At 40.2% G+C, this 14,547-nt stretch overlaps 1 protein-coding gene across 2 annotated transcripts in view; it reads left to right on the forward strand.

Moving 5' to 3' along the window:
- Grk4 (G protein-coupled receptor kinase 4) overlaps positions 1 to 14,547 on the forward strand; it is a 98,666-nt gene that overhangs the window by 11,818 nt on the left and 72,301 nt on the right. For both annotated transcript variants that reach the window (XR_002377918.2, XM_021162143.2), the window contains exons 3-4: positions 606 to 718; positions 2,021 to 2,095. Coding sequence is in view for 1 of the 2 variants with exons in the window: in XM_021162143.2 (XP_021017802.1) it covers positions 606 to 718; positions 2,021 to 2,095 (188 nt within the window). In the remaining variant the exon portion in view is untranslated. The remainder of the gene's footprint in view (positions 1 to 605; positions 719 to 2,020; positions 2,096 to 14,547) is intronic.

Raw genomic sequence — 14,547 nt, forward strand, 5'->3', positions numbered from 1 at the left:
TGGTAGTCTTGGGTTCTATAAGAGAGCAGGCTGAGCAAGCCAGGGGAAGCAAGCCAGTAAGGAACATCCCTCCATGGCCTCTGCATCAGCTCCTGATTCCTGACCTGCTTGAGTTCCAGTCCTGACTTCCTTGGTGATGAGCAGCAGTATGGAAGTGTAAGCTAAATAAACCCTTTCCTCCCCAACTGCTTCTTGGTCATGATGTTTGTGCAGGAATAGAAACCCTCAGTAAGACACTGAGTTTGGAGCTTGACACTTCACTTAGACTATCTGGCCAGTGAACCCCTGGAATCTGTCTCTTTTAACCTCTTTAGCCCTGGGATTAACTCGTCATGCCCAGGTTTTTATGTGGGTGCTGGGTATATAAAATCAGATCTTCATGCTTGTGTAGGAAGCACTTTACCAACTCAGGCATCTCTCCCAGCCCCTGCTTGTGTCTTTTAAATGTGTGATAATGCAATTTAAACTAGTAAACAGAACAGTAGTTTAAAAATAATAATACAAATACTATTTTTCACTTTCATTTTGTTAAGTGAAAACAGTGTAGATTCAGAACAGCATTTAGTGGGTAGTAACTACTATGTTTGTTTCTCCCTTTTACCCAGAAAAGGATTTTAGCAGTCTTTGCGACAAACAGCCAATTGGAAGACTTCTTTTTAGACAATTCTGTGATACAAAACCAGATCTAAAAAGGTGCATTGAATTCTTGGATGCAGTGGTGAGTGATTCATCTCAGGACTGTGCTGTGCAATTTTATACTTTTGAATATTAAAATCTGGGCCTGACAGAGTTGGTAGTTGTCTTGATGTTATATTTCCCTCCTTCTCTCCTTCCTTTGATTTTTGAGATAGGGTCTCACTTTGTAACCCACACTAGCTGGACCTCACTTTGTAGGTTAGGGCTCTCACAATGTAGCCTGGCCTGGCCTTGAACTTGTAGCAGTCCTTCTGCCACCAGCTCCTGATTGCTGTGGTTTCAGACATGCACAACCTTCCTGGCTCCTGGTGAGTAATTTTTTAATATGAAAAAGCAGCAAGAGATGAGTACTGCTCTTCACCTGGCTTTCACCTTTAAAAACTGTTTTATTTTAAATGTGAATACCTGCATGTTTATGTGGATGTATGCCATATGTGTGTCTGATGCCCTTGGTGGCCAGAAGATGGTTCCTCTGGAACTGGAGTTACAGGTTATTTTTAGCTCCCATGTGGGTTCTGAAAACTGAACCTGGGTCCTCAGAAAGAAGAGCAAATGTGCTTAATTGCTGAACCATTTCTTTAGCCCTGCTTTCTCCTTTTTTTTTTTCTTTTTAAGATTTATTTATTTATTTATATGAGTACACTGTAGCTGTACAGATGGTTGTGAGCCTTCATGTGGTTGTTGGGAATTGAAGTTTTTTTTTTTTTTTTTTTTTTTTTTTTTTTTTTTTTTTAGGACCTCTGCTCACTCCGGTTGGCCCTGCTCACTCTGGCCTAAAGATTTATTTATTATTATACATAAGTACACTGTAGCTGACTTCAGACGCACCAGAAGAGGGCATCAGATCTTATTACAGGTGGTTGTGAGCTACCATGTGGTTGCTGGGATTTGAACTCAGGACCTTCCAAAGAGCAGTCAGTGCTCTTACCTGCTGAGCCATCTTGCCAGCCCCTCTCCTTGTTTTTATGCAGCCAGGGATTCCAGCTTGTGGGATGGTACCATCCATGTTTAGAGTAGGTCTTTCTTACTTGGTTTATCCTTTCTGAGAACACCTTCATAGAAATATCTAGAGATATATTTCCATGGTGGGTCTAAATCCAGTCAAGTTGACAATAGAGATTAACTCACCTACCCTCATTGACATTTTTACCCCAGTATTGTTCTTACATTCTCGGAGAACTATTTAAATGTAATCCATAGAACTGCTGCTCTCTGGTTCTGAGTGTGCTATATGAGTTTATAGGTCAGATAATTTAAAGCATTATGAAACACGGTTGTACATAGCATAACTAAACTTCGTCTTTTTCCTAATCTCTCCAATCAGGCAGAGTACGAAGTTACCATTGAAGAGGAACAAAGAGAATTTGGACTAGCTATCTTCAGTAGATTCTTCAAAGAGGTATGCTTTCTCTTCTCCTTTTTCTCCTCTTCTTTCTCCTCCTCCTCCTCCTCCTTCTTCCCCCTCCTCTTTCCTCCTCTCTTCCCCTCCCCCTCTTCTTTCCTCCTGCTCCCTCCTCCTCTCTCTCCCCTCTCCTCCTCTTCCCCCTTCCCTCTCCTCCTCCCCCCATTCCTTCTCCTTCTTCACTTTTTGGATAAAATATGACATGTATTAAAGTCTTTAATTTTTTTTTACAACTGTTTCTCTTTTGTGTTTTTGTTTAGATTGAGAAAAAAAAAAACTCTTAGAAAATTGATTCAAAGAATTTAATTCTGTTTCCTGAAGCAGAACATAAGTTGAGGAATTTTATTTGCCTAATTTGAACTAAAAATAACATATTTCCTAAAAGTTTTTATAAGTCTTAGTTTTTATTTCTTCTTAAAAAACAAATCCATTCTTTCGTCTTAGCTCCAAACTTTGTCTCTGTAACTCCTTTCATGGGTATTTTGTTCCCTATTCTAAGGAGGAATGAAGTATCCACCCATTGGTCTTCCCTCTTCTTGATTTTCTTGTGTTTTGCAAATTGTATCTTGGGTATTCTAAGTTTCTGGACTAATATCCACTTATCAGTGAGTGCATATCATGTGACTTCTTTTGTGATTGGGTTACCTCACTAAGGATGATATCTTCCAGATACATCCATTTGCCCAAGAATTTCATAAATCCATTGTTTTTAATAGCTGAGTAGTACTCCATTGTGTAAATGGTCTACAACCCTATAGGTGGAACAACAATATGAGCTAACCAATACTTCCAGAGCTCTTATCTTTAGCTGCATATGTAGCAGAAGATGGCCTAGTTGGCTGTCACTGGGAAGAGAGGCCCCTTGGTCTAGCAAACTTTATATGCCCCAGTACAGGGGAATGCCATGGCCAAGAAGCTGAGCCATCTCTCCAGCCTGTTTTTGTTTCTCTTGATTTACTAATTTATCACCATATTAATACAACTAGAGTCAAAGACATGACATGGGATTCAGGGTATGTCCTAACATGTTATATTGTCCATTTGCCTCAAAGAAAGGAATTTTCATGGAGAAAAGACAAAGGGTTTTAATCAAAATAGACATTTGAAGAAGACATAAATTAAACATTTCAGGCCATCTGTGTAATAGTATGAGTTTAAATAGAGGAAGAACTGGGACAGGCACCAAGGGGCAAGAGGAATGTATAAATAATGAAGTCATGCTATGGTCTGGCTGGCTGACCATTGTCTCAATTCTGGTATAGTAAAATGGCTTCAGACAAATTCTTATCACCTGAGAGGATATTCTGTCTCTAGTCCTATTTAGGGGTGGAGTGTCATATTTTGTTTTTTATCATAGGGTGATATGACAGAGAGGCTTTGCTATTTCTGGATACCAGGTGACTGCAGGTTAAGGACAGTGTTTGGCTCTTTCTTTCTTTCTTTCTTTCTTTCTTTCTTTCTTTCTTTCTTTCTTTCTTTCTTTTGTTTGTTTTTTTCGAGACAGGGTTTCTCTGTGTAGCCCTGGCTGTCCTGGAACTCACTTTGTAGACTAGGCTGGCCTCGAACTCAGAAATCTGCCTGCCTCTGCCTCCCAAGTACTGGGATTAAAGGCGTGCGCCACCACCGCCCGGCTCAGGATCCTTTCTGGGAACTAGACATTGGAAAAGTTATTGGTAGAATACTCTTTGCTTTCAGTGTTAAAAGAGGGATGAGGCAAGCTAGGTTTCAATGATTAACATGTCAGTGTGTAGAGTTAAAATCTGAAACAAAGTAAAAAAGGGATACAAAATGAAGAAAAGAATGTCAAGCTTTTATCCACTGTTAGTTATCTTTTGTATTGAGGAGTTTTTTTCCTTCCTTCCTTCCTCTCTTCCTCTCTTCCTCTCTTCCTCTCTTCCTCTCTCTCTCTCTCTCTCTTTCTTTCTTTCCTTCTTCTTTCTCTTTTATTAGATATTTTCTTTATATACATTTCAAATGCTATCCCAAAAGTTCCCTATACCCTCCCTTCGCCCTGCTCCCCTACCCACCCACTCCCGTTTCTTGGCCTTGGCATTCCTGTATTGGGGCATGCCTTTAATCCCAGCATTTGGGAGGCAGAGGTAGGTGGATTTCTGAGTTCGAGGCCAGCCTGTTCTACAAAGTGAGTTCCAGGACAGCCAGGGCTATACAGAGAAACCCTGTCTTGAAAAACCAACCAAAAAAAAAAGTTTGCAATACCAAGGGGCCTCTCTTCCCAATGATGGCCGACTAGGCCATCTTCTGCTACATATGCAGCTAGAGACACGAGCTCTGGGGGTACTGGTTAGTTCATATTGTTGTTCCACCTATAGGGTTGCAGATCCCTTCAGCTCCTTGGGTGCTTTCTCTAGCTTATCCATTGAGGACCCTGTGTTCCATCTTATAGATGACTGTGAGCATCCACTTCTGTATTTGGTACTGGCATAAGGATTTTTTTTTCTAATTAATTTATTTCTTTTTCTACTCCATATTTTATTCCCCTCCCCCCATCCACCCTCAGACTGTTCCATATTCCACACCTCCTCCCCACGCTCCTGTCTCCACATGGATGGCCCCACCCTCCCCACCCCACCTGACCTCTAAACTCCCCGGGGCCTCCAGTCTCTTGAGGGTTAGTTGCATCATCTCTGAATGAACACAGATCCGAACATCCTCTACTGTATGTGTGTTGGGGCCTCATATCAGGTGGTGGATGCTCTGTTTGAGAGATCTCGGGAATCCAGGTTAATTGAGACTGCTGGTCCTGCTATAGCATCACCCTTCTCCTCAGCTTCTTTCAGCCTTCCCTAATTAAACAACAGGGGTCTGTCCATTGGTTGGATGCAAATATCTGCATCGGACTCTTTTGGCTGCTTCTTGGGTCTTCGGAGTGCGATCATGCTAGGTCCCTTTTTATAAGCGCTCCATAGCCTCAGTAATGTCAGGCCTTGGGACCTCCCCTTGAGCTGGATCCCACTTTAGGCCTGTCACTGAACCTTCTTTTCCTCGGGCTCCTTTCCATTTCCATCTCTGTAATTCTTTCAAACAGGAACAATTATGGGTCAGAGTTGTGGCTGTGGGATGGCCCCCCTCTCCCTCATTTGACGCCCTGTCTTCCTGCTGGAGGTGGGCTCTAAATATCTTTTCTTTGGTTTTGATTTTTAATTTTTGGGTACATCTTTAATTCCAGCACTTGGGGGGCAAGCAAGCAGATCTCTGTGAGTTTGAGGCCAGTTCAATATTCATAGTAAGTTCCAGCCAGGATAGCCAGGAAACCCTGTTTCAAAAACAACAAAAAGAGAAAAAAAGATAAAAAGATATACAAAGTTTAAAGATAATATTAGAGAAGAGCAAAAAGAAAGTGTAGGAAGGGGTAAGTCCACGATCTATTCCAGTGGTTCTCAACCTATGGTTGGCAATCCCTGGAGAGTCAACTCATCTTTTCACAGGGGTCACCTAAGACCCTCAGAAACATCAGATATTACATTACAATTCATAAAAGTTACAAACTTACACTTATGAAGTAGTAATGAAAATAATTTTATGGTTGGGGTCAGCATTTGTGGAACTGTATTAAAGGGTTGAAAGCATTAGGAGGGTTGAGAACCACTGCTCTAGACAGACATTAATCCATTCAAGAGGGCTCTGTACTCATCATGTTCTTAAAGAACCTAGATCCCAATATTATTAAGAATGTCAATAAAACCTCAACATGAGTTTTGGAGAAATGATATACTCAAACTACAGCATTAAAAGACATTTGTCAACTTCGTCTTTTTTCCTTTTATTTTTCGTGTGTGTCTGTGTGTGTGTGTTAAGTATACATTGTATGTATTTGCTTGAGTGTAAGTGCACATGTTTGTATGTGCATGTAGAGGCTTGCGGTTAATGTTAGGAATCTTCTTTGATCTTCCACCTTTTAAAAACATTAATTTATTTTTTTGAGATTTTATTTTTGTTTTATGTGTATGGTTGGTTTGTCTGCATGTATGCCTGAACACCATGTGCAAGCTGGGCCCAAGGAGGCTGAGAAAGGTTGTGCGATCCCTTAGAACTAGAGCTGTAGATGGTTGTGAGTTGCCCTGTGGATGTTAGGAACTGAGCCTGTCACTGAGCCATTTCTACAGCCCCTTATTTTTTTTATTATATATGTGTATATGAGTGTTTTGCCTGCATGTATGTCTGTGCACAACTTGTATGAAGTGCCCCCATGGAAACTAGAAGAGGGTATCAGATCCCCTGGACAGATGGTTGTGAAGTCCCATGTGGGTGCTAAAATAGAACACTCTGGATGAGTAGCTATTGCTCTTAACCACAGAGCCATCTGTACAGCCCTCTTCTTTGTTTGCTTCTTTGCTTTTATTTTTGAGTCTCACTGTGCAGCCCTGGCTATCTGGAACTGTGTAGACTAGGTTGGCCTCAAGCCCACAGAGATCTACTTACCTTGCCTACCAAGTGATGGGATTAAAGGTGTATACCACTACAGGGCTGGAGTGATGGCTCAGTGGTTAAGAGCACTGACTGTTCTTCCAGAGGTCTTAAGTTCAATTCCCAGCAACCACACTAGCTCACAAACATCTGTAATAAGATCTGATTCCCTCTTCTGGTATATCTGAAGACAGCTACAGTGTATGGATTTACAAAAGAAAAAAGAAAAAAAAGTGTGTGCCACCACATCTGGATATTTTCAAGTTATTTATTATGTATGTGCATGGTGTGTGTGTCTGTGTGTGTGTGTATGGACCAGAGCACACATGCAATGGCATATTATGACATTGGACATAGAAGTAGGACAGCTCTATGTAGCTAGTTACTCTACCATTATTTAGGGTCCAGGGATCAAACTCAGGTTGCCAGGCTTGTACAGTAAGTATCTTTACCCAGTGAACCCTCTTGCTGGCCAGTCTGTGATCATAGAAAGCTCCAGGGCAGCCAGTGCTGCATAGAAAAAGATCCCTATGTGGATATGGATAGCTTGAATTAAAATAAAATAGAAATAAATAATAATAATAACCTTTTATTTCTGAGGCATTATCTCTTAAACAAAATGATAACTTGTTATTCTACCATCTAGAGTTCTCAAATACTAAATTTAAGCCAATATTCATTTTTATAACTATGTAGAACAACTAAAGACTAAGGAGGTTATTTTTCTGGGGTTACAAAACTAGTTAAGTATGCTAAATCAAATTAGTATAATATACAATATTGGTAGAATAATGTTGTAAAATAGAACAGAAATGGATAATCTATATCCTTTTATAATAAAAGCATTGAACAATCTAGGATGTTTGTTGGTTGGTTGGTTTTTTGAGACAGTGTTTCTCTGTGTAGCTCTGACTGTCGTGAAACTCACTTTGCAGATCAGGCTGGCATCGAACTCATAGAGATCAGCCTGCCTCTGTCTCCCAAGTATTAGGATTAAAGGCATGCACCACCTGCTAGCCAAACAGATTGGAAGGGAACTTGTTCAGCTTGATACAGGGCATCTGCAGATACAGGCAATATCACATTTAAATGTGAAAGATTACATATTCTCTCTAAGATTAGGAACAAGACAAGATAGTGTCTTTTTGCTTCATTTTTTGAGTTCCTCCATGTTGGTTCTAGCCAGGGCAGTTAGGTAGGAAAATGAAGTAGAAATAGGAGCTTGGAGGGATGGTTCAGCAGTTAAGAGCATTGGTATTATTTTAGAGCCACCTGGTTTGGATTCCCAGCAACCACACAGTGGCTTACAACTATCTGTTACTCCAGTTATAGAAGTTATAGAAGAGACTACAATATTCCCTTCTGGCCTCTAAGGGCACCAGGAACACAGTGGTGCATAGGCATATGCTGACAAATCACCTATATACATACAAATTAATAATTTTAAAAAGGAGGAAAGGTTCCTCCAGGTTTCCGTTTGTGCTGGGAGCAAATCCTGTGCCATAGCACTCCATACCCAAATACCTTCAGGAGAGAGCTGGTCTCCCTGGAGTGCAGATACACCTGTGAGCACAGGTAAGACCAACACTTCTACTCAAATTCCTGGCCCAAGAGGGACGCGCCCAAAGCCATCAGACCGCAAGAACCAAGGAACAGCCAGGGACAGGATCCTTCTGGTTTCTGTTTCATCTTAGAGCTGACCTTGTGACACAGCTCTCCATACCCAAGTTCTTCCCGGAGAGAACTGGTCTCCCAGGAGTACTGACACACAGGCTTGCAGGAGGGACAAGCCACAGTTAGAGACAACAAGACCAGCTAACACCAGAGATAACCACATGGCAAGAGGCAAGGGCAAGCACATAAGCAACAGAAACCAAGGCTACTTGGCATCATCAGAACCCAGTTCTCCCACCACAGTGAGCCCTGGATACGCCAACATACTGGAAAAGCAAGACTCTGATTTAAAATCACATCTCATGATGATGATAGAGGACTTTAAGAAGGACATAAATAACTCCCTTAAAGAAATACAGAGTAGGTAAACAGGTAGAATCCCTTAAAGAAGAAACACAAAAATTCCTTAAAGAATTACAAGAAAAAACAGACAAACAGGTGAAGGAATTGAACAAAACCATCCAGGATCTAAAAATGGAACTAGAAACAATACAGAAATCACAAAGGGAGACAACACTGGAGATAGAAAACCTAGGAAATAAATGAGGAGTTATAGATGCAAGCATCACCAACAGAATACAAGAGATAGAAGAGAGACTATCAGGTGCAGAAAATACTATAGAAAACATTGACACAACAGTCAAAGAAAATGCAAAATGCAAAAAGCTCCTAACCCAAAACATCCAGGAGATCCAAGACACAATGAGAAGACCAAACCTAAGGATAATAGGTATAGAAGAGAGTGAAGATTCCCAACTTGAAGGGCTAGTAAATATCTTCAACAAAATTATAGAAGAAAACTTCCCTAACCTACAGAAAGAGATCCCATGAATACTGAAGAAGCCTACGGAACTCCAAATAGACTGGACCAGAAAAGAAATTCCTCCCATCATATAATAGTCAAAATACTAAATGCACAAAACGAATATTAAAAGCAGTAAGGAAAAAAGGTCAAGTAACATATAAAGGCAGACTATCAGAATGACACCAGATTTCTTAAAAAGACTATGAAAGCTAGAAGATCTTGGGCAGATGTCATACAGACCCTAAGAGAACACAAATGCCAGCCCAAGCTACTATACCCAATAAAACTCTCAATTGCCATAGATGGAGAAACCAAGATATTCTATGATGAAACCAAATTTACACAGTATCTCTCCACAAATCCAGCAAAGGATAAGAGATCAAGAGGATACAAATTAGTAAAGAAGAAATAAAGGTATCACTATTTGCAGATGATATGATAGTATACATAAGCCATCCCAAAAATTCTACCAGAGAACTTTCCCAGCTGATAAACAACTTCAGCAAAGTGGCCAGATATAAAATTAACTCAAATAAATCAGTAGCCTTCCTTTATACAAAGGATAAACAGGCTGAGAAAGAAATTAGGGAAACAATTCCCTTCACAATAGCCATAAATAGTATAAAATGTCTTGGGATAACTCTAGCCAAACAAATGAAAGACCTGTATGACAATAACTTCAAGTCTCTCAAGAAAGAAATTGAAGATCTCAGAAAATGGAGAGATCTCTCATACTAAAGGATTGGCAGGATTAGCATAGTAAAAATGGCCATCCTACCAAAGGCAATCTATAGATTCAATGCAATCCCTATCAAAATCCCAACAAAATTCTTCAAAGACATCGAAAGAGCAATTCTCAAATTCATCTGTAAAGGCAAAAAACCCAAAATAGGGAAAACAGTTCTTAACAATAAAAGAACAGCTAGGGGAATCACCATCCCTGAACTCAAGCTTTACTACAGAGCAATAATGATAAAAACAGCATGGTATTGGTATGGAGACAGACATGTTGATCAATGGAATAGAATTGAAGACCCAGAAATAAAACCACACACAGTCACTTGATCTTTGACAAAGATGCCAAAAATATAAAATGGAAAAAAGAAAGCAGCTTGGTGCTGGTCTAACTGGCTGTATGTAGAAGAATGAAAATAAACCCATATTTGTTATTTTCTATAAAACTCAACTCCAAATGGATCAAGGACCTCAACATAAAACCAGATACACTGAATCTAATAGAAGAGAAAGTGGGAAAGAGTCTTGAACACATTGGCACAGGGGGAAATTTCCTAAACAGAACTTCAATGGCTCATGCTCTAAGATCAACAATTGATAAATGGGATCTCATGAAACTGGAAAGCTTCTGTAAGGCAAAGGACATACTCGAAAAGATAAATCGGCAACCTACAGATTGGGCAAAAATCTTCACTAACCCCCTATCTGATAGAGGGCTAATATCCAAAATATATAAAGAACTCAAGAAGTTAATCACCAAAAAAAAACCAAACAACCCAATCAAAAAATGGGGTATCGAACCAAACTGAGAATTTACAACTGAGGAATCTGGAATGGCTGAGACGCACTTAAAGAAATGTTCAAAGTCCTTAGTGATCAGAGAAATGCAAATCAAAATGACCCTGAGATTCTACCTTACACCAACCAGAATGGCTAAGATCAAAACCTTAGGTGACAGCAGATCCTGGCAAGGATGTGGAGAGAGAGGAACACTCCTCCATTGCTTCTGGGATTGCAAACTGGTAAAACCACTCTGGAAATCAATCTGGAGGGTCCTCAGAAAACTGGAAATAGATCTACCTGAAGACCCAGCAATACCACTCTTGGGAATATACCCACAAGGTGCCCCACCATGCCACAGGGGCACATGTTCCACTATGTTCATANCAGCCTTGTTTGTGACAGCCAGAAGCTGGAAACAACCCAGATGTTCCACAACAGAAGAATGGATACAGAAAATGTGGTTCATTTACACAATGGAGTACTACTCAGCTATTAAGAACGAGGACATCCTGAGTTTTGCAGGCAAATGAATGGAACTAGAAAATATCCTGAGTGAGGTAATTCATACCCAAAAGGACATGCATTGTATGTACTCACTAATAAGTGGATACTAGCCAAACAAAACAAAACCATAAAACAAACCCGTACAGAATACCCAAGATGCAGTTCAGAGCTCAACAAGCTGAAGTGCCCAAGTGAGGACACCCCAGTCCCACTTGGGAGAGAGAAGAAAGCAATCACAAGTTGGGGGGGGGAGGAAAAGTGGACAGGGGTTGGGGGAGTGTGGGGAGGTGATGGTGAAAGAGGAACCTGATCTGATATTGGGTGAGGGAAAAGAAATGAAGCCCTGAGGGCTAGCAGAAAGAATGTAAACAGGCAACCTCAGGAAATAGGAGATTGGGACAGTAGGGAGAGAGAATTTATAGAACCCACCTCCAGCAGGAAGACAGGGCATCAAGTGAGGGATGGGGTTGCCAACCCACAGTCAAAACTCTCACCCATAATTGTTCCTGTCTGAAAGAATTGCAGGGATAGAAATGGAGAGGAGCCTGAGGAAAAGAAGGCCCAGCAACAGGTCCAAAGTGGGATCAAGCTCAAGGGGAAGGCCCAAGGCCTGACACTGTTACTGAGGCTATGGAGTGCTCACAAAAAGGGATCTATCATGACTGGTTCTGAAAGACCCAAGAAGTAGCTGAAAGAGTCAGATGCAGATATTTGCACCCAACCAATGGACAGAAACAGCTGACCCCTGTTGTTGTCTTAGGGAAAGATTGAAAGAAGCTGAGGAGGAAGGCCACCTTGTAGGAGGACCAGCAGTGTCAATTAATCTGGACCCCCAAGATCTCTCAAACACTGGACCACCAAACAGACAGCATCCACCACCTGATATGAGGCCCCCAACACACATACAGTAGAGGATGTCCATGTTTGTGTTCATTCAGAGATGATGCACCTAACCCTCATGACACTCTCCAGCCCTGGGGAGTTTAGAGGTCAGGTGGGGTGAGGGGTGGGAAGGGCGGGGAATGGAATATGGAGTGTAACAAACGAATCTTGAAAAAAAAAAAAAGAAAAGAAAAAGACAAAACTTCACTAACCTAAAGAAAGAGATACCCATAAACATACAAGAGGCTTACAGAACTCCAAATAGATTGGACCAGAAAAGAAATTCCTCCTGTCACATAATAGTCAAAACACCAAATGCACAAAACAAAGAAAGAATATTAAAAGCACTAAGGGAAAAAGGTCAAGTAACCTGTAAAGGCAGACCTACCAGAATTAACCAGACTTCTCACCAGAGACTATGAGAGCCAGAAGATACTGGGCAGATGTTATATAGATCCTAAGATCTATAACACAAATGCCAGCCCAGCAAAACTCTCAATTACCATAAAAAGAGAAACCAAGATATTCCATGAGAAAACCAAATTTATACAATATCTTTCCACTAATCTAGCCCTACAAAGGATAATGAATAGAAAACACCAATATAAGGAGGGAAACTATACCATAGGAAAAAGCAAGAAAGTAATAATCTTTCAACAAACCCAAAAGAGGATAGCCACACAAGCATAAAAATAACAGGAAGCATCACTATTACTTAATATCTCTTAACATCAATGGACTTAATTCCCCAATAAAAAGACATAAACAAACAGGCTGGATACATAAACAAGACCCAACATTTTGCTGCATACAGGAAATCCACCTCAGTGTCAAAGACAGACACTACCTTAGTGTAAGGGGCTGGAAAACAATTTTCCAAGCAAATGACCCCAAGAAACAAGCTGGAGCAGGCATTTTAATATTGAATAAAATCAACTTTCAACCAAAAGTTATAAAAAGGATAAGGAAGGACACTTCATACTCTCAAAGTAAAAATCTACCAAAATGAACTCTCAATTCTAAACATCTATGCTCCAAATGCAGGGGCACCCACATTCATAAAAGAAACTTTACTAAAGCTCCAAGTACACATCACACCCCACACAATAATAGTGGGAGACGTCAACACTCCACTCTCAGCAATAGATCATGGAAACACAAACTAAACAGAGACACAGTGAAAGTTATGGACCAAATGGATTTAACAGATATCTATAGAACTTTTCATCCTAAAACAAAAGAATATACTTTCTTCTCAGCACCTCATGGTACCTTCTCCAAAACTGACCATATAATTGGTCACAAAACATGCCTCAACAGATTATAAGAAGATTGAAATAATACCATGCATCCTATCAGATCACCACAGACTAAGACTGGTCTTCAATAGCAACAAAAACAACAGAAATCCCACATACACATGGAAGCTTAACAATGCCCTACTCAGTGATTCCTTGGTCAAAGAGGAAATAAAGAAATTAAAGGCTTTTAGAATTTAATGAAAATGAAGCCACAACATACCCAAACTTATGGAACACAATGAAAGCAGTGGTTAGAAGAAAACTCACAGCTCTGAGTACCTTTAACAAGGAATTGGAGAGAGCATACACCTAGTAGCTTAACAGCATACCTGAAAGCTCTAGGACAAAAAGAAACAAATACACCCTAGAGGAGTAGACTGCAAGAAATAATCAAACTCAGGGCTGAAATCATCCAAATAGAAACAACAAGAACTATACAAAGAATCCACAAAACCAGAAGCTGGTTCTTTGAGAAAATCAATGAGCTAGAAAACCCTTAGCCAGACAAACAAGAAGGCACAGAGACAGTATCCAAATTAATAAAATCAGAAATGAAAAGTGAGATATAACAACAGAAACTGAGGAAATTTAAAAAATGATAAGATCCTACTACAAAAGCCTATATTCAACAAAACTGGACAATCTTGATGAAATGGCCAATTTTCCAGACAGATACCAAATACCAAAGTTAAAATAGGATCAGATAAACCATCTAAACAGTCCCATAACCCCTAAAGAAATAGAAGCAGTCATTAAAAGTCTCCTAACAAAAAACAAACAGCCCAGGACCAGATGGGTTCAGTGTAGAATTCTGTCAAACCTTTAAAGAAGACCTAATATCAATACTCTTCAAACTGTTTCACAAAATACAAACAGAAAGAACACTATTCAATTCATTCTATGAAGCCACAGTTATGCTGCATATTCTCCTTTGGAGGTGGAACAGTTTCTGTCTAATCAGGAACTTTTCACAATTTCCATTCATAGAGGACTTCATAAGAGATTTTTTTTCTACTTCTTCTTTTAAAAAGATTTATTTATTATATCTAAGTACACTGTAGCTGTCTTCAGATGCACCAGAAGAGGGCGTCAGATCTCATTATGGATGGTTGTGAGCCACCATGTGGTTGCTGGGATTTGGACTCAGGACCTTCGGAAGAGCAGTTGGTGCTCTTAACCACTGAGCTATTTCTCCAGCCCTTTTTTCTACTTCTATCATGTTTAATGTTCCAAATAGATTTTAAAAATGAGGAATCAGCCTCCAGCAGCGAAGCGGCCGGTCGGCGGTGGCGAGCGCAGAAAGTGGTCGCTCTTCCGGTCAGAAAAGCAACGGGGCAGCT

Source organism: Mus caroli, chromosome 5, assembly GCF_900094665.2.
Source record: "Mus caroli chromosome 5, CAROLI_EIJ_v1.1, whole genome shotgun sequence".
Taxonomy (NCBI): domain Eukaryota; kingdom Metazoa; phylum Chordata; class Mammalia; order Rodentia; family Muridae; genus Mus; species Mus caroli.